At 40.9% G+C, this 26986-nt stretch overlaps 1 protein-coding gene across 1 annotated transcript; it reads right to left on the bottom strand.

The window, feature by feature from the left end:
- Window positions 1-3770: 3770 nt before the first annotated feature.
- Window positions 3771-6832, bottom strand: LOC122638782. The gene is made up of 3 exons (XM_043831632.1): window positions 6719-6832; window positions 6258-6337; window positions 3771-4314 (listed from the first exon to the last, which is right to left on the bottom strand). Exons 1-3 carry the CDS (start codon window positions 6830-6832, stop codon window positions 3771-3773), a joined length of 738 nt encoding a protein of 245 aa, XP_043687567.1.
- Between the last annotated feature and the right edge of the window lie 20154 nt (window positions 6833-26986).

The raw sequence follows: 26986 nt of genomic DNA on the forward strand, positions 1-26986 counted from the left end.
TGACTTGGGGAACCTCACCCAATGGCAATGGTACTGTGTGGGAAGGTGGAAAATGACCTAAATGCCTCTCCCCACATCTGTCCTTATGAAGTTTTGGCTTAGGAACCCAAGTGGGTCCCGCAAGTGATGGAAACCCTACCTGTGCTTGGTCCTGCAGCACTGCCAAGCTGAGGACAGCACAGTAAGCCTATTATATCCTAGGGTCAGGTACAATTACTGAGAATGACCATTTTATCCCTAGACCACCATCTCTGGATGATGCACCGGGACATAGGCCTAAGGCCCAGTGCAAGGCCCAGAGGATTCCAAGTGAAAACCAACTGAACACCGGGTCAACCCAGTGAGCTTAGGTTAACCCTAGGACTACCAGAGACAGATTGGAAACTTACTATGAAAATTTTTGATTTACATCTAGGATTTGATCCCGTGCTCGAGCTCTACAATTAGACTGTTGTTGGAACTGAATTTACAACCGAGTTCCTAGAACCAGACCCAGGTGAGTGAAGTATTATCATATATGCATGTGTAACTATATGCTGATAAATAATTGTTAAATCTTAAATGTTATGTTATCTAATTTTGTTCAATTACTCAAATTACTGAACAATGATTGTCTGTTGATCAACACTGTGAATATTATCTGATGATTGTGAATGTTAGACTAGATGTCGTAGTCAGCTTGAAAATGAGGCTTGTGGTAGCCCGTAGTATAGGATGCGGTTGACACCACCTGACTCATACGATACCATATAGACATGGGGTTAGAGTTTCATCACCCGTGCTACGCACCCTTGCCAACAGGGGTTAAGGTGTTGGATGCCTATGAGGGTGACCATATGTGTATATGAGAAAAGAAATGAAATGAAAAGAAAGAAATGTGTTTGCACTGGAATGGTGATTATGGGCTATAAGCCAAAAATGAAAACAAAAGAGAAAAGTGATGGATTGCCCTACAGGTTAATCACAGAGGGCTGGTCGGGTTGATCATGGTGAACGAATACGGGAGCTAACGGGTCCTCTTCGACAACTCAATAGGTGTATCGTGGAAAGGGGTAACCAAGCCCACACCAAGGATATATGTATTGGGGATTGTAGTAGCACTGACCTGACTTAGTTGTATTGCTAGGTGGCTAATAATAAATCTGGACTTGCATATCATGTATGATCATGTGGAATGTGGTTGCATGTGCATGCATGATGATATGTTTTGCTCACGAGCTCAGTGGAGCTCACACTCTGTTATATATGTTTTCTTTAGATGATTTTGCAGATCGATGCCGCTATGGCATGGAGGCTCATTACGAGGAGGAGAGTCCTAGTTATTATGATGATATTGGTGTGGACCCCGACGGAGGTCATACCGATGATGCATGCATTCTCGGTGGTCATTGATGAAGACCGTTGAAGAGTGCACTTGATGCTTTTTGTCTTGGGGACTCCTTTTTGTTTTTGTTAGGAGTTTATCCCCGTCTTGCTTGTGGTTTAGCTGTACTTTTCTTACTTTCTTTTTGGGGTTGAGCCAGCTCACCCTGTATATATATATATGTATGTACTTTCTTTGGCTTTTGTTCTTGTTAGCTTTACTTTTCAGTTTATGGGTAGTTGGGAAATGTATCTGGACAAACATATGTATGTATATATTATCATCATTTCCCGTATCGCTACGCTTCTCTTTGTTATTGTAATTGTAGTTTATTTGTAGCACTCTAATCTTGCTTATGGTAAAGTGAGGAATGTGGATCCGTGAATGTAATAACTGCTTCTAGATCCGTGGTATTTAGCGGATTGTTGTTATGCAATTCGGGTCACCTACCTAATCCTCCCAGGGGGTGGTTTGAGGTGTGACAGATATGCTCTCCTTCTGTTCTTTTGTTGAGTTCCTCTGGTTCCTTTTTGCCTACAGAAAGTCCCTACTACCTTCAAAATATCCACCTTTTCGTAATTCATGATTTCTTTGACTTCCCTCTTGTTCCATCCAAAGAAACCTTGTAAAACTTTTTTGTAGTCGTTGCACAAGGGGGCAAAAGAGTCTCCCTGGTGGTAGTGAGAGCATGCAAGCTTGGAAATTTTCAACTGTGGGTGTTGTCCTTCTCCAAATCTGAAAAATATGTAGTTTTGGATCCCAAAATTGGTGCGCTTGTCAAAGCATGTCGTGATGAATCTCCATACACATAATCCTTCCTAGGACTAGTAATTGGACGTCTTCCAGAAGAGTTGAATTGTCAGAGTTCATATTCAGGGTCCACTTTCGCAAGATTTTGTCAAAGGAGGTTGCCTTCTATGGATGACGCATGTTACCTGCACTCAGTTAAAGAACTTCCTTAATAAACTAGACCAGGTCTCTTTTTTCTTCTTTTCTTTTTTAGACTCAGGCATTAATCAGCTCCTATCAGAGATACATGGGAGAGCACCAAATGGTGGATTTTTTTTTAACAAATAGAAGTGTCGAGTGGCAGAACTGGCAGAAGGGGTTCTTGAATGACAGAAATGTTGGGTGGCAGAATTAGAGGAATGTCCCTGGTTGGGACTAGCTATTGTGACCACACTTGAGCATGCCAAGTTGCCTACGTATCCTTTGGAAAGGAATCAGGTCAAACGTAGTTCATGTAGACCAAATGGCTACACGAAATATTTTTTAAGTTGGTCCATATTGACAAGGACCTTTAGGTCTTCTCCATCCAAGTCATTGAGACGAACTACTTGCCCAACCAAGATTTCCTTTACATAATAAGGTCCATTCCAATTAGGCCTGAATTTGCCCCTTGGGTCATGAACTGGTGCTCTTTGTTCTCGAAGTACCAAATCTCCTTCTTCGATGTTGCGTGGGCGGACTCCTTTATTGAATGCCCTTGCCATCCTGAGTTGGTATTTCTTATGGTGATCCATAGCTTTCATCCTCTTTTAATCAAGGAGGTTAAGCTCATCATGTGTTACTTGCATCCATTCTCCTTCAGGAAAATTATTTTCCATCAATACTCTGAGAGATGGCACCTAGATTTCTACGGCTAATACTACCTCCATCCCATAGACCAAGGAAAAAGGGGTTGCCCCAGTAGAGGTTCGATAGGCCCATAACACGTATGGGAGCTTTTCTGCCCAATCCTTATGGGTATCAACCATTTTCTATAATATGACTTTAACATTCTTATTGGTTGCTTCCACTGCCCCATTAGTTTGTGGCCTATAAGTCGTAGACCGATGCTTTGGATACCAAACTTGGTGTAGAACTTGTCTGCCTTTCCCCAGAAATGTGCCCCTTGATCGGATATGAGGGCATGTGGCACTTTATATTTGCATATGCGGTTCCCTTTGATAAACTTTGCTACCTTTGCAGCTGTCAAAATAGCATAGGACTGCGCCTCCACCCATTTGGTAAAATAGTCTATGGCCACAAGGATGAACTTATGTCCATTGGATGCCTTTGACGTGACTTTCCCAATTATATCAATGCCCCATGTTGAAAATGGCTAGGGAGTGTTTAACGAATGGAGCTCCATTGGAGGAATGTGAATGATATTGGCAAATATCTATCATTGGTGACATCTCCGCATGAATGATGCGCAGTCAACTTTCATGGTTGTCCAATAATATCCCATTCTGAGGATTTTCTTGACGAGCATCCTGGCATTCATGTGTGGCCCGTAGATTCCCTAGTGGATTTCTTCCATGATGACTTAGGCCTGTTCCTCGTCTACGCATAATAGTTGTATAACATCGTAGGACATTTTGTATAGTAGGTTGCCTTGAAGTACAAACTGCGTAGCGTGCTTTCACAACCTCTTCTGTTCATCGACTGTGGAATTCAGAGGATATTTCCTTTCTCTAATGAAGTCAATGATGGGTGCAGACCATGACCTCCCATCAGTTGTCAGAACATTTACTGACTCTTCATATGCTGGTCCATGCCTTCTATCTACCAAGAATGGGCGGACTTGAGTATCTAGAGTGCATTCAACCATTGAAGCCAAAGTAGCTAGGGCATCAGTGAATCTATTATTGTCCCTCGGCAAATATTCGAAGGTGATTTCATCGAAGCTTTTGATCAGGTTCTCCAAATGTTCTTGGTAAGGTTTCAGTTTTTCATCCTTTATCTTCCACTTCCCTAGAGTTTGATAAATCATGATCGACGAATCCGCATAAAGTCTCAGCTTCTTGATCTCTACTGCCATGGCGGCTTTGAGACCAATTGCACATGCTTCATACTCTACAATGTTGTTGGTGCAAGGGAAATCTAGCCAGAATGCAGATGGCAGATAGAGATCATCTGGTGTTATCAACAATATTCCTGCTCTATATCCTCTCCGATTGGCTGCACTATCAAATTACAATTGCCACCAGTCTTCACAGTCTTCTTCCTCCACATATGCCAAATCTTCATCTGAGAATGAGTTTTCTAGCCACTGTGAATCTTCCCCGATCGGGTATGCAACTAGATAGTCTGAGATTGCTCATCCTTTTATGGACTTTTGGTTGACATATGTTATGTCAAATTCTGACAACAACAACAACCATCTAGCAATCCTTCTTGTCAATGCTGGCTTCTCAAAGAGATACTTAATCAGGTCCATCCTTGAGATGAGCTAGATTTGATGTGCGATCATATAATGCCTCAGCCTCTTGGTTGCCCAAACCAAAGTATTGCACGACTTTTCTAATGGGGTATAACTAGTTTCATACTCCAACAGTTTCTTGCTTAAGTAGTAAACCGCGTGTTCTTCCCCACTCTTCTGATCTTGTTGCATCATCATGGACCCCATTGATGTTTCACCGATAGATAAGTACAATAGCAGTGGTTCACCCAATAGTGAAAGAACAAGAACGGGTGGATTCATCAAGTATTCTTTTATCCTTACGAATGCCTCTTTTCACTTATCATTCCATTGCTTGGTTCTTCTTTCTTTAGGAGCTTGAAGATGGGTTCACATACGGTGGTTAACCGGGCTATGAACCAACTTATGTACTGAATCCATCCTAGGAAACCCCGAATTTCTTTTTCTATTTTTGGTGCTAGGATTTCTGTTATGGCCTTTATCTTATCGGGATCTACTTCTATCCCTCTCTCGCAGATGAGAAATCCTAAGAGTTTCCCTACTGTTGGTCTGAATACGCACTTCTGAGGGTTTAACCTTAGCTTATACTCTTTAATTTGTTCGAAGAACTTTTTGAATGCTGTAAAATGCCCCTGTCGAGTGACTGACTTGACAATTATTTCATCCACGTACACCTCTACTTATTTGTGTATCATGTTATGGACAATAGCCATTGCCACCCTTTGATATGTTACCCCAGCATTCTTCAAACCAAAGGGCATTACCTTGTAACAGTAAGTACCCCATGGTGTGGTAAACGTTGTCTTTTCTCTATCCTTTGGACACATACTGATTTGGTTGTATCTGGGGAACCCATCCATGAATGATAACAAGGCGTGTTTTGCCATGTCGTTGACCAATATATCAATACGCGGCAAGGGAAAGTCATCTTTGAGACTGACTTTGTTGAGGTCTTGAAAATCCACACACATTCTCACCTTCCCATCTTTCTTGGGTATAAGGACAATATTGGATAACCACTGAGGATACTGCGTCACTTGTAGAAATCCTGCATTCCATTGCTTTATGACTTCTTCCCTGATCTTCTCACTCCATTCAGGTCACATCCTTCTGGGCTTTTGCTTGACTGGTCATGCATCTGGATAAGTAGGTAGTTTATGTTGCACTATCTTTGGATCGATGCCAGGCATATCTTCATAGGACCAAGCGAACACTTCTTGAAATTCCTTCAACAGGGCCGTCATCTGACCAACTTCCTCTTTGCTGAGCGAGGCACCAATTTTAACCATTCATGGGCAATGTTCAGTTCCCAAATTTATGGGGCATGCATCCTCTTGGACATGTTTGGCTTTTCTTTGTTTTAATTGCTTTATTAAATGATGATGTTCGAGGATATCCTCGTCATCGAAAGAAGAATCAAAAGAGGAATCAGATGGAGAGGAGCTATACTCAGAATGGTTGATTTTATTCATGATAAGAGCAGGAATACAAGTAGATTTGACAGACTGGAAGGTACTACCCTCCTTGATTACAATAGACTCATAAAAAAATAGGACTAACTCGGAGCTGACCACTCCCAAAGACTCTATCTTACTAAACCTTTTAAAGACACTAATTCAGTTCACAATTGGCTCTTGGATAGGGTGAATTAATAGATAAGGTTTTGGCCCTTCTTCCTCCCCCGCAGAGATCATAGCTATTTCAAACAGTCCTCCGATGTTCAGTTCTTCTTCAGTAGCTTCCAGTTTCATCTGTTCTACTTCAAGGTCGATCCAGTCGATGTCCTCCTAAAAGAATATTTCAGAACCTAGCTAGAGACTTCCACTGTCATAATCGAACCAATGCTCAATATTTCTGCAGTAAGGGAAGTTGTCGCCTTCTTTGACAAAATACCCATTCAAAGTCTTAAAGTACAAAGATGGTTTCCTGGCCTTCTGGCATTTTTGGCTCATGTGCTTAGGATAACTTCCTTTCTTTAGTGCTTTGTATCCTAGCCCTCGATGGTTGATGTAGATCTAAAAGTCAGGGAATTATGGAATCCCTTGTTGGTTCCTTCCTAATCCAAGTCCTAGAAAATATCCCATGTTGTTCATCATCCTCAGAATTGTTCTGCTCCATGCGGATGGGTAACTTGATGGAATTATCTCCTTCATTTCTGAGGTCATTACGCTGATTGCCCCAATCTCAAATCCTCCCATCTGGAAATCTGTAGGAGCTTCCGCACCTTCTTCGATGCTTGCTAAGGTGTGGACAATCTCTGGATCACCAAAGATAGTGATCATTTCCCTTCATAGATGAACTTCATTTTTTGATGCAGGCTTGAATCTATTACTCCTATAGAATGCAGCCAAGGCCATCCCAACAACATGTTGAATGATGCTTGGATGTCAATAACTTGACATTCCATAGTGACCAGAATAGTTCCGACTTGGATTTCTGTGGTAAGAAATCCCATCACTTTCATTTTTGTGTTATCATATGCTCGGATTGTCTGAGCAGAGGGCTTCATTTGGGTTAGATCCAACCCTATATAGCTTGCAGCCTTGAGGGGTATGACATTGAGAGCTGACCCATTGTTAATCAGAACTTGAGAGACTCAGTTGCCATTACATTCTATTGTAATGTGCAGAGCTCGTTATGATCCTTACCTCTAAACGAGGGATCACTTTCTATGAAAGAAAGAGACTGCATGGCGTAGGTAGCTCCTACAATATGTGAGAGTTATTTTGGACCCATTTCTATGGGTACTTGAACCTTGTTGAGTGCTTTCAAAACTGCTTCTCGATGCAACGGGGGGGCCATCAATAATCCCCAGATAGGATGTTAGCTTGTACTTTTTTCAGCTGGCTCAACACCTGATTTTTTTGCTTGTACTTGACTTGATTGAGAGCAGGCGCATAGGGATTTTCTACAATAATCCTTTGTCTTTGATGTTCTTTTCGCTTTGGGTTTTGAAACCTTAGGCTCTTTTCCTTTTATGATGAGTTCGACTGGGCACAACTCTTTATCTTCCAAGTCACTTTTAGTTATCACAAGGGTTCCCACCATAGGACTCCTCCTTCTTGGGCTAATTCGCATTCTGCTTTCAAGGCAACAATGGTCTTTTGGGCCTTCTGCAAGATTTTGGACAAGGGTTCTTGCTTTTTATAGAGGTGCTTGATGAGTTGGTCATGATCCGGCCTTCGCAGTCCTACTGGCATCATTTGTTGGATCATTTCAAAGACCTGGCTGCCTGATTTGTGGAATCTCACTGCTTCTGATAAAGATTCAAAATATTCTTCCTCTTTTGATGAGCCTTCTTCATCACTGGATATGACCGGATGAATACTTTCCATGGGATCTTTCATTGGCTCTTCCATATTGATGTTGTAGAGGTAGAACCTATCGTGTGCTCGTGCCCATTTGTGATACTCTTCACTTCCATGGTCTGGAGATTCTGGAGGACTTCCACACAAATTTTTTGTCAAAGAAAATACAAAGGTGATAGCATCTTCCAATTCCTTCATGATTTGAGGCAATGATTATTTTTCATTTACTGGTTGTTGTCGCTAGTTCTTCTTGGTACCTTTTGTTTGAAGGTACTACTTTAAAAAACATTTGATGAATTTTATCGACCATTCTGAGGATCCCTCTTGCTTTGAATGGAAGGGACCAAGCTCTTGGTCCACAAATTTCCTCATACTAGTTGATAGGAGGTTCGACCTCCATTTTAAAAGCTTCACCGGGTAATTGATCACCCATGTCTTCATCCATTACTTCCTCATTTAAATTTTCGCTAAATTCTTGTTCATTACTTGAATTATCCCCTTCTTCCCCTCTGCTGTTAACAGGATGAATTCCTTCTATGGAGTCAAAGTACTGATCTCCGGTATTGATATTACCTATCCAAGTTTTCCATTCTTCTGTCATCTTCAGGGGCCCAGAATATGGCTAGTTGTTTGAGTACAACATGGGATCTTGAGGAGGATTCCCAAAGAAATCTTTTGCCAGAGCAAGATTTAACCAGGTCATGTTCCTTAACTCATGTAATGTTCTCTGGAGAAAGTCTTCTTCCGTTGGCAACTCTATCTTCTCGTATTGCACCGCGAAGTGTTCACACACCATGTTTGGGAATTGGGAAGTAGCCTTATACAGGTTATCATGAGTTGTGGACATTAGCTTAAGGATGTCTTGCACTTGATAGAAGATGCTCATATTCCATTTTTTAAAGTCTTCCCCTTTGACGCACCACACCCTCCTTCGATTTACTGGAGACCCTACTTCTTCATTGCCGCTTCTTCCTTTGTCTTCTTGAGGGATAGGCTGAATGAAGTTTGCTTCATCATCATCAACTCCGATGCAATTTATCCACTGTTGGGTTTCAATGGATAACTCATCTTTAGATTGTAGCTCAAAGTCTTCTTCTTCACTATCGTCAGTCCCTCCTCCCATCTGGATAAGGAAAGTGTCTCCAAATACAGTTTCAGCAATGGCTAGTGTAGATACAACTTGGATTAGACTCGGTGTGACCTCTTCAATTGTTCTCATGTTGTCTTCAGACGACCCCTCCCCAATGGGTTGAATGTGAACTGTGAGATCTTCATTTTCCAAATTCTCCCCATAGGCCATGTGACTGATCTCATAGTCGATGAACCCGAGTGATCTCCGTTGTGCATTGGGTCCGAGGCCATTAAGTCCATTCTCTAGAAACTTGAGCTTAATCATCCAATGGTCCGAGGCTAGGCCTCTCCCTCGGTCACAACGCTGTCCGCCTCCTATGAACTTTCCATTGCAGTTTGTCCTTGCACAGTAAACACATACCTCTTCGCTCTCCTTTTTTAAGCTTGCATGATCCGACCAAGAAATGGCATTAGCTGTCTTTTGATCATCTCTTCTTTGTACATTTCCTTCAGGAAATTACTGATATTGGTCCTTACTTCTGCAGGGAGATCCATCTGCTACATAAGGCGGACTTTATCCCTCCATACTGTTCTCAATTCCCTAAAAGGTGCCTTCACTGGCCAAATTAGAGTGCTTAGGTCCAAACCCGTTGTCCCTTCTTCCAAAGCATTCACAGATCCCATGGACAATCTTGGAGAGTCAAGTTCATCTTCATCAAACGAACCATTCAGGGTGGCAAATGTTTCCAGTATCTCACACTGCTGAGGGTATAGATACTCATGATACACTCCATGTAGATTCTCTAGGATTTTCTATACTTGCTCTTCCTCTGTTGGAAGGGTGTGCATCCCTTCAGCTTCTTTACGGAACCTTTAGACGAAGTTGGAGAATCCTTCATTCGGCTCTTGCCTTAGCGTCTCCAACTCTCTTCTTTTCTTCTGACTCTCCTCAGTTTGGGCTGCTAGGATAGCCCTATAGATTCGAGCATCCATTAGCTTTTGCTCTTGTTTCACAGGTTGAATCAGGACCGTCGGGTCCTTAAAGAGAACATCCTCTTGTAACATGTTCACTCCATGATTTGGTAAAGGGTTGGTAGTCACATTGGGCTATTGACCTATCTTCAATTCAATTTTTCCCGCATCTATCAAGTCTTGGATTGCATACTTGAGGTGTATAAATCTATCTATCTGATGACCCTTCTGATTGTGGTAATAACAATAACACTTTGACTTATATCCTGGAGGTGGATTGGTGGTGTTCATGGGCCACGGTGGTACAACATCCAACATCCCTTCCCTCTTGAGTTTGAAGAAAAGGCGAGTCGGTGTCATACTGTCGAAAGTAAACTGTCTGGGAGGGGTTGACTTTCAGCCTAGATTACCAAAGGAGGAGTAACTGTTGGTGAAATTTGCTTCTCGGTGTATTGAACGGTAGTAACTGCATTCACTTCAGGGCCTTTCCCTCTTCGTCCTCTATTGTTCTTACCAGAATAAGATCTAGAAGCCTCTTTGGTTGAAGTCTGGGCTTGTTTCCCTTTGAAGAGCTTGTCCTCAATGCGCTTCCCAATGGCTATGAGTGCTTCGAAGGTCTTGATGTGTTGATAGTAGAGGCGATCATAGTACTCTCCAAGTAGGTTTTCCAATATGGTTTCAACCTATTCTGATTCATTTGGGCGATTCCACATCTTGGATGTCTTTTCACGGAACCTCATGATAAAGTTAGAAAATCACTCGTTGGCACCTTGCCTCAGGGTTTCTAACTCATGCCAGGTGATGTCCACTTCGGTGTTGTAAGAAACTGTTTGGTGAATGCCTTTACAATTGCCAACCAAGTTTGAGTCTGAGTTTAGTCCAATTGGGTTAGACACCTCAGAGTTGATCCTGCCAACGAGTAAAGGAATGCTTGTCCCATTTGATTTCCTGTGAGATATCACGACTTGGCTACTGTAATAAAAATCTTCAAGTGAGCTCGGGGATCTCCTGTCCCGTCGAATTTGTCAAGCTTCCATTTGAAATCTTTGGGTATTCTTTCTCCAATGAAGTAGACTATGTCTTCTTCTGGTTTCTCAACAGTCTTTCCTTACATTGTCACTTCGAGCTTCTAAACTTTCTCCCTCATCTGCTTCTCCCTTTTCGTTTCTGGTGGGTCCTGGTGAGCCTTGATGGTTGTATCTTCTTCTTCAATTATGATCTTGGGGTGTGCCCTAGACATCGTTGAGGTCACCCTTGGCTCGCCGGGGGTTGGTGCATTATCTGCTCAAGATTAACCTTGCATTGACTGAACCAACTGCGTAACTAGCTGTTTCATCTCTGTCATGTCCCTCCACATGCTAACCATTTCCTTACTTAGTACTTCTTCTGAAGAATTGGCCTCTGGCAGATCCATGGTGCTTGTAAGAGGGGATGACCTTGTTGGACTTTGTGTCGGGGGACTAGAAGTCAAGGGAGGTGAACCAGAATTTTCAACTAGCTTAGAAGGTGAGAACTGGTGGAGAATGGCCTGGTTCAATCGACCGCCACGACAGTTCAACACGGGTAACGAGGATTTTCTTTGTCGTGGAATCGTGCCTTACAAAGGTAAAAGGGGACCAATTTAGGACTCAAGTGATTCATTTTTATATCGTGTTTTAATATTTTATATTTTTTTAGGTCTACAAACAAATATATACATGCATGTATGTATATATATCAAAGTGACAATTCGCTTTCAGTCTCTTAATTCTATTTTACTCGGGTAGTCGATGGTAAGGTTTGCTTCTACGTTCAAGACTGCTTGGGAATAACCCTTGTGATCTTGTGACGTGAAGCAAGCTTGCCATAGATCCTTCATCATTTAATAGTTCTCGGAGATCAAATTTGAATTATCACAAGGAGGTCTAATCAAGGACTTCTCAACGACCTACCTTTTCCTAATACAGAGCACCTCTCATCAGAATTCTATCATTGTCGCATTATTTAGATAGTGTATCATTTTCTGAGGGACAACCGAGGCTACATTTTTTGATACACTAATCTAAATGGATATGCAATGTGCATTGAGGGACATTCGAGGGACATTCAAGGGACATTCGAGGGACAAATAGAATTCTTCCCCTAATCGTTATTCTGCATTAAAAAAGTATGCTGATGGGATTTCCACTTTCGACCTCGAGAAGCTACGTGGTTAGTTTGTGGTGTATCCTAGTCGTATATGGTCTAATTTCCTATAAGATGCATGCTATAGGTAGGCTGATAGGACAGAACAAGGTCACCCTTGATAGGACTGATATACCTATCGCTCGTGATAGCGAATTGCGGGTACATGATTTTTTTTATATGCCTGGGGAATAATCACACGATCTCAGAGTAATCCAACTAGTGCCCTTTTTTAGTAGCAGAGTACCCCACAACACATTACTGAATACCCTCATCGATAATTCTAGACCCGTACAGTAAATATCAAGGGCAATGGCTTCGACAGCGAATTATCCAAGACCACACATGGGGTTCAGCGACTAACCATGGGGCTGTGTGTTCCATGAAGTGTTGTGTGTGCAAGATAGTGGTGCAGGAAGCAAGCATCATCCGATCCCAGAGTACATAGTATGATGTACCCCACCTCCCCGGGGGTAGAGGCACAACATGGAGTATCTTCGTCATTTGATTTCACTTTGAACGCGATGCATGATGCAATTAATATAACAAAAGGGGTTAGCCAAACATGTTTCAATCAATCACTGCAGAAGGGAGAGAATTCTTGCGTTCAACGGTAGCATCTAGTATTGAAAGCTAGACCATCAATCCCCAGCGGAGTCACCACCGTGAGGATCCGTCCTTCCCGTGGGCGCTTGGAGATGCACGGAGGGGTTTTTAATATTGCTCCTCTATTTTGGAGGGAGATAAGGAACGCATCTTCTCAGAGCTATGGTTCAATTTATTCGGGGATGGGGGTCATACAATAAAATAAAACGGAGTCGCCACCTAGGGTTAGGCCTTAGGACCCATTGGTGTACCCCTAGAAGGGCTACGAGACTTCAGTTGGTATGGTCAAAGACTCGGGGTAAGTAGTCAGGTTACGAGAGTGGGAAGGTGTTAGGCACCCACCTCGCCCGGATAAACCGGTCTTTCTACTAGATTTTTGTTTTCGAATATTTTCCCTTAATGAATGTCCTATTCCCACATGAATGGCTAAATAATGAGGCACAAACTATTTAATTAAATTAAACTATGTTACACTAACTACTGTACACTACACGAGAGTACTTGAAAGGACTACATTGTACTGAAATTAAAAGTTAACGAAAGAAATGTATACTTGTACGCTTTAAATAAATGCAATTATGCAAAACGGACGGCATCCCCCAGCTCAGGTGGAGGCAAAAGTCTGATTTTGTCCCTTCGTCGGACAGAGTAACTGTTTGCGGGTGTCGAATCTTACGATCTCGGACAGAATAATGGCATTCCAAGGCTTCAGAAACTAGGGGCTCAAAGGCCGGACAAAGTGACTATGCCATGGGAGGTTTCCCAGATTTGGGCAAGAAAGGATCAAAAAAGCCAGGCTCGGATAGTCCAGACTTCGGACAGAGGAATAAGGCTTGAAGGCTCAAAATCGATTGGGGAAGAGCCCTGAAACGAGAAAACAAGGAAAAATTGGAATATTGGAGCTCTGGGGGTGCCTCCTCTCCCACAAACTTGATTTATTCAAATGAGTGGGGTGACCCCCTTTTTAAGGGCAATTTTTGGGTTCGGTGGCACCGCAAAAAACATGCGGGCCGCACGGTAGGGCCGTGGGCGAGCAGCACTGCATGGTAGGTCCTCACGCATGCGGAAGGGCAGCGTATGCCACGGTACCACACGATAAGGCCGCGCAGTGCTGGGCATTGCCTTACGGGGCTCCGACCATGACGCTGCCTTGTGGGGGTTGCACGGGCAGTCTGGGGCTATCTGGGGGGTCATGCACACGATTATACGCTTTATGGGACAAGTGAAGATGTTTTCCGATACAATGTCAATTTTGGGGACATTGCCAGTCATCTGCGTCCGATCGTCATCATCGCTGGTTCCATCTTGCCTTAATGTTGGGCTAAGCCCTTAGTTATTTTAGACCAATTGTGACCCATGAAGCCTAACTAAACTCTAAGCCCATAAACCTAAGACCTATTTAGTTAATAACATGTCTTAAGCCCATTTTGGACCTTGAAACCAATCCCAACAAAACAATCCCTTAGATCCTTAATTAAATAATATCAATACCCTTTCCTTCTCCTCATTTCTCTCATTCTAACACCTAAGAGAGGAGAGAAATCATGGGAGACTGAAATAGAAGGAAGAAGGAGGAAGAAGAAGAAGAAGAAAAGAAGGAGAAGAAGATGGTGGAGTGACTCCATTACTGTCCCAACTTCATTTCTAAGCCAACCTTGAGCTCTACTCTCATTCCAACACCTTAGGAGCTCACCCCAACCAAGGAGCTCATGGAGGAGAAGAAGATTGAGCCACTTCAAGCTCAAGAACACCTCCTTCAGCCACTTCCATCGATCTCCATTGTAAGCAACCCTTCCTCCCTTTGATTCCATTGATTCTTACTAGATTTCTCTTGGAGATTGCTTAATTAGATCCCAAACCATGGGGCTTCTTGCTCTAAGTGTTTTATCCCTTCTATTTGATGTTAAAGACATCAACTATTAACATAGGATCATACATCCACAGCCCTATGGCTTAATTACCATGGAACCCTCTTGAAGAACCTCCAATTTGAAGATTTTTTATGTTGGAATCTATCCAATCCTTAGCCAAATCATAGGGTTTCTTGTTCTAATGTACTTAAACCTTCTATTTAGTATTATTTATGTTAATTAGTGGCCCCAATTGAGGGATTCTCAACCCCATGGCCAAACCACCATGAAATCCCATTGTAAATAAGCTAAATCATGAGATTTCTAAGGTACTCCTACTTGAATCTGATTGGAATCCCTCCAATCCTTAGCCAAAGTATGGGGCTTCTTACCCTACTATATTTAGACCTCTAATTGGATGTTAGATGCATCAATCATTGGCTTAGACCATCTATTTCCAGCCCATTGCAGACCTCCATTTTGGGGATTTTGGTGTGAGGAATCAAATCCATGCCTTGTGGATCCCAATTGGAACAAATCCTATGAATTGGTAGCTTTCCTAGAGGCTAGGGACACTCCCCCATATACCCTTGAAGGCCCCATGGCCATTGACCAAAGATTAGAATCGAGCCAAGCCATTCCCTGCAATTTTTGGCCTGGGCGGATGATGCCATCATCTACCCTATTCCTTTGTGGCCACTGTCTGCATAGTCCGCCAACTGGTGGATGATGTAGCATGATTCGCCAGTGCATCATCTGCCTAGGCCGTTACTATTTTGGCTCTAGATCTTAAACCCTGACACTTTCTCACCTAATGTGCACTTATATGACGACATGCTAGGCTAGCGTATGTGTACGGGAGGAGCATACACTACACGAAAGCTAAAATTACTCATGCTTTAAATTTATGATTGGATTAGACACTTGACCTTATTTTATGAAATGTTTTTGTGGGGATTGCGTAGGATGCCATTCATGCATGTGAAATGCTAATTATTATTATGCTTATGAATATGCGGGAACATGTGGTTATGAGTTTGGATAAAACGATGAATGAGGTAATTGGATGAAGGTGGAATACATGTATCATGTTGAATGTTAGAGAATTAGGACATGTTATTGATTATGAAATATTACAAATTATGTGATATGGATTATGGTGATGTTGGTTATTGTGAATTAGTGAATGAAATGAATATGCGAATATATGGTGAATGTTACTGATGGGAGCCAAGTGTCATGACTGATGCCGGACTTAGAATCATCATGAGATGGAAATGTTAATGGTAAGTGAGAATGGTGTATTGGGAATGGTATGTGAGAATGTGATTGGTGATATGTGTTGGTGTCGTGGATTTGGATTGGGGTATGATCGATCGACCGTGTTCGGTATCACACCCAATCTACTCGTATGTGTACGTGTAAGCTAGAGGGGTCGAGAGGATAGGTGGGTCGATCGGTAATTTGGCACTATGGACTCGACCTCTAGCCTATATGTATGCATGTATTTTTATACATTTAGATGCATATGGTTAGGATCATACTACCTTGTGCTACACCCCTTACCAATAGGGGGAAAGGTGTTGGGTAATCGATGATAGCTTCTAAAGGACTGGGGTTCCATTCTCAACAGACCACCGATGTCACACCCCGGAACCACCCCCTAGGAGGATCCGATGGCTGACCCGAATACCCGAGGTATTCAGATACCTCCAAGATCTGGATGCAGTAAATACATGTCATAAGCAACCAAAAGATCAAAATATAAACAACTTACATTGTCAGAGTGCGCTCAAGGTTCACTATTTACAGAAAGTTCCAGTACTCTCGACTACTTACTAATCCCTATATTCGATTACATTTTACACACACTTCCCAAAAGGGGGTAAGTAACCTATCTAGTATCTACAATGGATTTTCATCCATCAAAAGAATGTAAGGAAAGAAAAAAGAAACAGAAGAGTCAGTCTACATCTTTAATCCCTACTCTCTCGAAATACCCTGATCATTCGGATAATAGGGGTCACACCCTTCTCTATCCAAATCAGCATGCATATCATCACCATAACTCTCTGGCTCGAAACAATCCTCCCCGTCATCATGATATCCACCTGCAGTATCATCTAAAAGAAAAAGAGAAATTCCACAGGGGTGAGCTCCACTGAGCCCAGCAAGTAAAGGATAGACCACACACACACAAGCATGAAACCTAAATGCATGAGTTCAATTTTAATCTTAATTTTCACCTAACAAGCAATGCCTAAGTCACTAGGTCAATGCCACGCCAACAATTTGGGAAACAACCTCGATTCCTTCCCATTTTCTCGAGACGTACCTCAATTATTGTATGGAGCCCACACAGGTCGTTGGTATTACATACCTCCCCGTGGGTAGACCCCAATAATCATAGCCTGGATCCCACCCCGGCATGTACTCCTCAAGACAAAGGACTATGATCACCCAACACCCAGATCCCTATTGGTAAGGGTTGTAGCATTAAGGAATGATATCCCTAGCCATATGCAATCTAAATGACATAGTACGAGGTGTACAGTGCTCCCGCATCCCATACTGTGGTATACCATACCTCTCGTTTTCAAGTCAACTACGACATCTATTCTAACACAAGCATTCATATAGCATATCATTCCACATCACATCGTTCACGTTCATAAGTCATAAATAATGAAATCAATAAATATCATAAATATGACAGGAATGTAAATATGCAAATGATTCCTAGCAATTATATCTACGAATGAGGTAAACATTCTTAAAAGAAATCAAAGCCTACCCCCACTTACCTTGTTATGTTTGCGTTCGCGAGATTGAAATAGTCCTCAAGACGATTGCCGATAGGTTTCGATGACCAAATGATTATTTCCTATAATTATTAAGTCAAACACAACTATTAAGATATGTTTGAGTGTTGGTGGGATCCTAGGGTAGCCTTAGGGTTAGGTTAGAATAGGTTTAGAATCACATTTAGGTTTAACAGTAATTACAAGAATTTAAAGGAAAAATGGAGGATTTTGTATGAAAATTTTGGATCACACAAGGATAGAATTGGGCAATGGTTTATTCTAGTAAAATGAAGCCCTATAAATCTAGTTTCTAACAAAATTAGAATTATAGTAAATGAAGTTAGGATGGTGGCGTTGTACCATTTTACTAAACAGAGATCAATCTCCCAGAATAGAAGATAGAACATGCTACCTAATTTGAAGTGGAATTTTAGCCCATTTATGTAGAGGCACAATCCTTGGGTCCAACTGGGGTAAAATGCCCCAAAAACCTGAACCGAACTCTTAAGTAGATTCTAGTCTGAGTCCACCTCCAGGTCCACCTGAAAACAGAATAGGTGTGGGTTCTTATTATGGATTTTGGCTTGAATCCACCACTGGGTCCACCTCTCTATTGAATCCAAATTTCTAAGGTTTGAGCTTCCCAACTTGATTTCACTTGGGTTTTAAGCCACAAGGGCTTAGGAAAAAAGGTCACTAAGTCACCTAGGATCATAATACCCTACTCTTATCAAGGGATTTGTTGAGTTCAATGACCAAATCATCCAAAAAGACCCAAATCTAAGGTTTGCCATTAAAATTCCTAGATTCAAGTGAGGGGTTAAATAGAAAGTCAATAGTGGTCTTAGAGGTGAGTATCCAGCTCCCCATAGAGGTGATTTAACTCAATTTCCATAGATTCCTAAAGGAACTATCAAGGATTAATATTGGGTAATAGTTACTATAAATTCTGAATTTGAAAAACAGTTAAATCTTAAGTTTTAGTGAGGCTTTACTTAGTTAGATTTCATTAATGAACTTAGGAATAGGGAGTACTGATTTTAAGCTTGATCCTAAGGAAATTGGGTAAGAGAATAGGTCTGACAAATCAGCCATAGTCTTTATAGAAAAAAAAAATAGAAGAGAGAGTGGAGTCCCTACCTTCAAAATAAAAAAATGGGTTCTCAAGTTCTTCCTCCACTTCTTCTTCTTCTTCTTCTTCTTCTTCTTCTTCTTCTTTTTCTTCTTCTTCTTTTCTTTTCAATAATGCAAAACTGATTTAACCGTTTGAGTCTCTCGATTAATTAGAAAACTATTGCTAAATCTCATTAAAGGACACCTCCACCTTGCAAGGGCAAGGTGGCTTTGTCCACCAAACCACTACTTCCATTCTTAACCACCTCCTACTTCACTATACACCAAGCCACCTCTTTTTTCCCTAGTCACCTCCTACTTCACTATTTATTTAAGTAATACAATATAACCCATGTGCTATTTAAATCATATATATACATATATATATAGATATAAACATAAACACCATATTATTATATTATATATAACTTATATTAAAATAATATTATATTACATCTTAATTTATGATAACATTATTATAATATAATCCATTTAAATACATATAATAATGTATTACACAAAATTCTTAAAATTTCATATCCGACCCCCATCGGATATAAGGCCGGATCCAAGCCTAGTTGTGAATTATTGCGTGAATCTGATGTACCATGTTGTTTAGCCCACACCGGACTCAAGGTCGGACCCAAGACTCTGCTTACATCCTTTCTTGCCTCCGATGCCTTATTCATGACTTTTTGCTCATGAAATCCTAGGGTTCTTCTTTGGGGATCTTCCCCACTTTCTCTAATACACTCTCGCCAAAGATATTTAAGTTTAAAATATCAAACACCGCTTATGCTTATCAGTTAGTGAAACTTACCACGATTTGTACATCTGTCGATGGGTCTTGCAACTTGATGAGGCAGGTATCCGACGTTTTATCGGTAGGTGACGTATTGACACAAGGGTTCTATCTTCTTCGTCCACTCACTCGAAAACCCAACCAATATTCCACAACATACATGATGCTATGACCTCAGGTTTCGGACCTATATATGGATTCGGGTTGGGGTTTGGGTCGAAAATATGCCAAGCTATAACAACCGGTATTTGGGTGAGAGCTAGGGTTATATCAGGAGCTTGCGGACAACCCAGTGAGGGGGTCCGGTATTGTGGGTTTTCAATTGCAACTCGGGTGTCATCGCCGTATAGTATCTCTGTGAACTCTGGAGGTAGGGGATGCCACCTAAGGGATGTTGCAGTAGCACTTTATCCCAAAGATTTAGGCATTCTGTTTGCTAGGTGGATGATAATAAAATGAATTCATTATACATTCCTTGCATATTGATGGATTTTGCATACATGATTATTTATGTTTTCTTGTATGGTTTAATCGCTCACTAGGCTTAGTTGGAAGCTCATCCCTCTAGGGACCGCTCTTTTTAGATGTGGATGCAGGTGCAGTTGAACCAATTGAGGTTGACCAGGAAAACCAAGGCGGCTAGGTGTGTGAAGCCTGGGGAGTTCCAAGCAAGGAGAACCACAGTACAGGTTGTGTATGCGAGGCTTGTGCCTACGGGCCACAGTAGTGCAGGCTTTAGGCCCACTGGACTAAAGTTTTACTTCATGGTTATCTCTGGTTGTTTTTTAGAACAATGTAATTGTGGACGAGGTCTAATTTTGGTACTTATATATATTTATATTTTATGGCTTTGGAAACATTTTTGGATGTTGAGATAATCTGAAACTTATACGTATGTTATCATCCTAGTTTTGATATTTATTACATATGGATTTCATTTATATAATTAATTATCTTCCGCTACAACTCTAAACATTTATTTGATTGTGGGATTAGTGATCATGTTACTGCAAAGTGTAGATCCTTGGGGTTAGTGTGGAATATCGGGGGTATTCTAGTCACACGTCCCTAGGTGTAGGGAGCAGAGTGCGACAATTTTAGGTTAAGATTGGTTCATCTAAACCCTTACATGTCTAATATGTCATGATAAGAACTCGATTCCATGCATGCATGAGAAATCCCAACTCAAATTGATTTTTGTGAAATTCTTCTATTCTGGCATTCTTGTTTTTTTAGAAAATAGACTCATAGGGCTTTCATTTGTATAGAAATAAAATATGTCCAATTTTTTCTCTAAGTGAACTAAAATTTTATTTCAAGTTGCTGTAAAAAATTGAATTCTTCTATTTTGGTAGGCTGACCTTTGTTTAGTTACAATAACATAACTTCATCATCCAAGTTTAAATTTCTTTGATTCTTGGTTTGTTAGAAACTAGACCCATAGATCTTCATTTTGTTAGAAGGAACCATTGTCCAATTCTGCCTCTAAGTGAGCTGAAGTTTCACTTCAAGTTGGGAATTCCCTTTAAATTTTCTGCAACTACTGACTTTGGTTAATCCGGACCAACCAGAGACATCAACCAGAGCTGCTGTCAACCCTATTTTGGGTTTGACTTCTATTTAAACCTAAACCTAAGTGCATCCTAGGACTCGACCCTCACTAAAACCCATTTCAAGCTTTGCATACTTATTTTGATGAGTTTGAAACCCAACCCACATGCATACCCCAATTCCCATCTTCAAATCATTAAACCCCCGCCATTTAGGGTTAATCATACCATAAATTATGCTATTTAGATTAATATATCATCATCCCATAACTTGTGAATGAATCCATGCAAAAGCCCTAATTTCTTCTTTGAAAATGTTAGCAACTATTAAGTCGGGTCGATGTCCCATCAACCACTCCCATCGAAATGAGTAGGATTTCTAGCCCATGACTCATGTGGATCCTTTGGTAACATCCCTAAGGACATTTGGATGTAAATCATGCCACAATCCCCTTGTTTCCCTTAAAAAACAAGCCACTATTGACTCGGGTTGATCACTCAGTTTGATCACCTATCAACCACTCCCATCAACTTGAGTTACTGTCAATCCTATTTTAGGTTTGTAACCTATTCCAACTTAAACCCATGAATACCCTAGGACCCCTCCTTCACTCGAACATAATTTAACACACATAAATGATTTGACCAACATAGGATAGAATCGCTTATACGGCGAAGCTTATCGAGGAGCGTCTCAAAAATCGATTCGATCAAGCAACCAAGTCTTTGCCAAGGTGAGTGGGATAAGCAATGGAATTTTGAAGTGTTTCTTTTATAGCATTTTGTATGCCATTCATGCATGGTTGTTTAATTCATTTTTATAATTATGCCTACTAACTCATTTTCATGTTTTGTTGCTTAGTGAAATATTTTTATATTTAATTGTCTTTCATTTTGGATGTGGAATTATTTTGAATTGCTAATTGAGTTATTGATAAGATTGAGAATGTATGATGATGCTTGATAGAATAGATGTCGTAGCCGGCTTGGAAATGAGGGGTATGGTGGCACGTAGAATGGGATGCGGAGGCATCATATACTTCATATTATGCCATGTTGTATGCGTGTGGCTAGGGATGATATACATGTATGATACGACCCTTACAAACAAGGGTCTACATGTTGGATAGTCCTCTCGAGGAACCAGCGATTCCGATTGAGGAACGAGAACGGCGATTTTGATTGAGGTACCAGAACCGTGGTAGTGGGACAAAAAGTTGGGGGTTTGCTGGGTAAACCAGCAATCCCGACTGAGGATTGGGACGGGCGATTCCGATTGAGGACCGGGACCTGCAGGCTCCCAGCGCAACTTAGGTTTGTCATCGCCAGTGAGGGGGACGCTACCTAGGGTGTTGCGGTAACATAAACCTGGTGACTTAAATATTAATGTTAGGTGGATTAAAAGATAGAACTGAATCTCATGCATATATGATTCATATTTTTTGTGTTTGCTTACATGGTCTATTTCACTCATTGGGCTCAGTGGAGCTCATCCCTCGAGAAAACCCTCTTTTTAGATGATTTTGTAGGTACTGGTTTACCAATGGGTGATAAAGCTGTTGATGAAATTGCAGATCTTCCTTATCTTGCTGTTCTGTAACAATCTTATGTTTATTTTAATTTTCTTTCTTTTAGAAGTGTTATTATAAAGTTATTATCCTTTTTTAGCATAAATGGATATGTATATATTATAACACAGGTATTTGGAAATTTACTATAAATGATGTACTATTCTTTTGGGTAGTTCAAGTCTTCCGTTGCACTCTATTATTCGTTTATTATTTATCTATCCTTTTGTGTGGTTTGTGACGTGTAAGTACTGCTTCTAGAACCTGGAGGATTGTCTGATATCGTAGGATATCCGGGTCACTAACCGGATCTATTACACACATACCCCAATTCATACTAATCTAACAACACCTTGATAAATTATGCATGTGATGTTTGTACACTAATGATACCCATTTATATCCCCCATGTGTGTATGAACCTCCTCAAGAAGACCCCACTACAATTGGAGTCAAATCTGCCCAAAGTGGCTTTCTATGGATCATGCAGGAGAAGCCAGTAGACGAAACACATCATCCGCAGGTACATCATCCACTAAGTGTAAAAATGCTCAGAACCATATGGTTTTACCTTGGACCATCATGGCTTGAGCCTAGGCTCTACCCTGAGTTAACCCAACCCACTTATGACCTAATATAGCTATCTAAACCCTAAGACAAGTACCCTACACCCCATTTGGGATCTCAAGTATCTAAAGCCCCATTTTTACCTTAAATCATTCCCCAACCAAAAACACCTTAGTCCCCTTAGCTAACTTGAGCCAAACCCAGCCTTTTCCTCATTTTCTCTCATTTTCCAACCTTAGAGAAGAGAGAAAACATTAAGAGCTAAGGAAGAGAGGAAGAAGAAGGAAGAAGAAGGAAGAAGAAGGAGAAGAGAAGAAAAAGGGAAGAAAGGGAAGATTCCATCCTCCATTTGAGCTTCCCTTGAGCTCACATCACTCCCCCAGAGGTGATTTGGAGCTCAAACCCAACTTAGGAACTCATTCTCTTGCTTCCCAGGGCTGAGTCCCATTGTAAGCCATCATTTCTACTTGATTTCTATGCAAATCCTTATAGGTTTCATGCAATAGTTGTCCAATCCATGTTTAAACTAAAGGGCTTTTCATTCTTAATGATCTAGCCATCTAATTGGATGCTAGAGGCATCAATTGATACCTTAGGAAGACCTATTCCCCAACCTTATGGCTTAGATGGCATGAAACCCCATTTTGAACCCCATTTGTGTGATTCTTGGTGTTAGGAACCAAACCCCTCATTGGAAATACCAATCGGATTGAATCCCCATGATTAGTAGCTTCCTTGGAGGCTAAAGACACTTCCCATAGAACCCTACAGGCCCCTTGGCTATTGGCCAAAGAATGGTTCGAGCTCAAGCCAAATTGCTACAAATTTGGCCTGAGCGGATGATACAGTAAGCGGACAATGCTTCATCCGCTCAAACACAGAGCATCGTCCGCACTAAAGATTGAAACTCATTGCCTGCACAGTTCGCTGGCCTACAGACGATGCAACATGATCCGTACTATGTATCATCTACTCGGGCTATTTCGATGCTGACTTTAAGTTTTGACTCTGGACTTGGGTAACCTGACCCTCTCTCACCTATTGTATGCTTGTGTATTGATATGTTAGGGTAACGTACACCTACGGCAGAGGGCACACACTACACGGAACCCGTGATTGCTTACGCTTCAACGATTATGAGTGGATTGAATATTTGAACTATTTTATGAAATGTTTTTCATTAGGCATGTGTTTAGGATATGCATAATGATATGGTATAGTTACTATGCATGCTGTGCCTTGTGGAATAATGCGAACATGATGAGATACAATTATGTTGGATGATTTTAGATTGAAACTCTATTTTGGAAATTATGTGAATGATGGTATGAATGGAATGGAACATGGATGTGTGTTAAGAATGAGTGGTGGAATCCAAGTATTGTGAGTGGCACCGGACTTGCGATTGCCATGTGAGTGTTGTGCATAAAGAATGATTGTGATGCATGTAAGATGGATTGGGTTAGGGTGTGACCGTCTGACCGGTGTTTAGGTATCACACCCGCCATATTATTATATTCTTGCATGTGTGTGTGTAAGCTAGAGGGGTCGGGAGGATAGCCGGGCCACCATGTTTGACACTATGGACTCGACCTCTAGGCTACACATGCACGCGTACCTTTGCATTTCAATAGTTGTTTGTTGGCTTTGATATAACTTACCCAGTACTACAACCCTTACCGACAGGGGTTTAGGTGTCGGGCAAGCCCATGGGTCCCGACTGTGTTTTCGGGGTAGCCCACCGTGAAGTTCAAGCGCCGACGGTAGTTCGGGCTGGACACCAGGACGGGGTTTGTATCAAAGGTTTGCGAACAACCCTTTGAGGGGGTCCGGTTTCGCAGGCTTCCATTTTAGCATGGGTTTGATATTGTCAGAATGTCATCCGGATTATGGCACTATTTTTCGATGATGTTACCTGTGTTATAGTAGTACTTGACCCGACTTAGAATCTTGTTGTTAGGGGGAAAATGAACAAACGTATTCATGCATGCATACTTTGCATTATTAATATATATATATTATTGTATGGGTGTGTATGCTTTAATCGCTCACTGGGCTCATGGAAGCTCATCTATCGGGAATCTTTGTTTTTAGATGCTGACATAGGTGATGCCACGGAGACTGTCGAAAAGCCTCGATGGCCGTACTTGGCTGGACTTGATATTTGGGGAGATCCTGGTTGAACACTTATACCCGAAGATGACATTTGTGGGAAACCTACCAAGGAGGGGTACGATGGAGATCGGACCTGTGAGATGGATGCTCAAGGAGCATAGTAGTTCAGGCTAGAGGCCCAGTGGTTATGAACATTAAACAGTCGGTTCCGATTCTGACAAACGGTTTCAGTTCCATTTTGACACCCTTAGAATGAGGTTCTCAATTGGTGGAAGTCTGGATTCTTCTACCAAAAAAACAAAGAAGTGTGGATTCAGATATTATGGCCTTGCATGATAATGAATCCTAATCATATATTTAAATGTCCAACTAATTTTGTAGAGTAAACAAAGAGATCAATTGAAGAATTGTAACGTATCAATTTTTCTATTCATAACCTCATATTCATTCATTTATAACTTCTTCTCTTACAACCAGAAATTTTCTCACTAATATTGAAATCAATTGATAATCAATTCACCTATTCATTTGGTTTAGTTTTTGTTTGGATATCAGTCGATTTGGTGCAGTCTGGTTTTCAGCCGATCCCATCATACCCCAGCCCAAAACCACTCCTATAAGGATCGGTTTGGTTCGGTTCGGTCTAGGGTTTTTCGATCGATTTTATTGGTTCGGGCTAGGTTTTCGACACCCTTAATTTCTAGTGAACTACCCTCCATTATGTGATAACTGAGTAACTACACCAACTTATCATAACTATACAGTACATGCGACATATAACGTCATAGTGCTCCCAACCACATAAGCAGTGCTTCCCTTACACGTACGTAGCACCCTAATAGAATCCCACTGTTGCGATGCCATAGTGACCTCGTATCTGTATACTGTTGTGCAAAGTACCCTTAGCTAAGGGGTGTTAAACAGTTCAGTTCGGTTTGATGCAAGTTTTTTAGGTAAAACCAAAACCGAACCATTTAGTAAACAGTTTCACATGTTGAAACCAAAACCATTTATAAACGGTTTCGGTTTAATAAGGCTTTTAACTTTTTTTTTATTTAAATGGCTGCTTTCCATTTCCTTCTAATTTTTTTATTATTGAAATGGAAGTATAAATCGAAATTCTTGAATGTTTTCTTTAAATAATTATTTATTTGTGCTATTACATAATTACTAATTATTTATTGTTACCAATAATGCTTAATTGCTGCCATTACATACCACTAATATTTGTTTCGGTTTAAATGGTTTTCTAAACGGTTTACCATTAAAACCAAAAACCGAACCATTTATAAATGGTTTCACGGTTTCGGTTAAACGATTTTGATTTGATTTTAACACCCTTACCCTTGGCACTATTTCTAAAGTTCCATTCAAGTGTTGGAACCTATAGGTGAAGAGATTCTCTTTTCACCAAGGTGAAGGAAAAATTGGTCCACCTCTTTCCTCCCCTGGAAAAGTATTGTGGCGTTTTGACGAATGATGCTATTAAGACTCATAGAGGACACCACTCTTGTCGTATGGCTAGATTATTTTCCTCACTTAACCATAGGCTCCGTTTGTTTCGACATAAAGAAAATTTTACATGTTGAAAAATTTTTCAATGTTTATTTCCGTCAAAAAACTTTGAAATACATTTACCACATAAAATTAGGAAAAAGAAAGAGCAAAGAAATCACAAAATTAGTATTATGAACAGAAAGTTAAATTTCCAAGAAATCTTTGTGTTGAAGCCAACAGAACTAAAGGACTAACCACTGGAGCCGAATTTTCTAAATAAGAATATGAATACTAGAGATCTCAACTTTTTTGCATGAATTTCCTCTGCAATGTATCCTCTCGCACTACCTACAATCTATCCTAGAAGTTTAAAGTTTCTACCCATACTCACTGGACTTAGATTCCCCATTTATGATCAAACAGGCAAAACCAAGTTCAGTAGAACTCAGT

The sequence above is a fragment of the Telopea speciosissima genome, chromosome 9, assembly GCF_018873765.1.
Source record: "Telopea speciosissima isolate NSW1024214 ecotype Mountain lineage chromosome 9, Tspe_v1, whole genome shotgun sequence".
NCBI classification, from domain to species: Eukaryota; Viridiplantae; Streptophyta; class Magnoliopsida; order Proteales; family Proteaceae; genus Telopea; species Telopea speciosissima.

Coding starts and splice junctions, on each gene's coding strand:
- LOC122638782 (XM_043831632.1), bottom strand. CDS start 6,832: ATGATCACTATCTTTGGTGATCCAGAGATTGTCCACACCTTAGCAAGC. Junction 6,338..6,718: donor TTGAGATTGGGGCAATCAGC/GTAATGACCTCA, acceptor ATATTCTTTTAG/GAGGACATCGACTGGATCGA. Junction 4,315..6,257: donor GAACTGAACATCGGAGGACT/GTTTGAAATAGC, acceptor GTAATTTGATAG/TGCAGCCAATCGGAGAGGAT.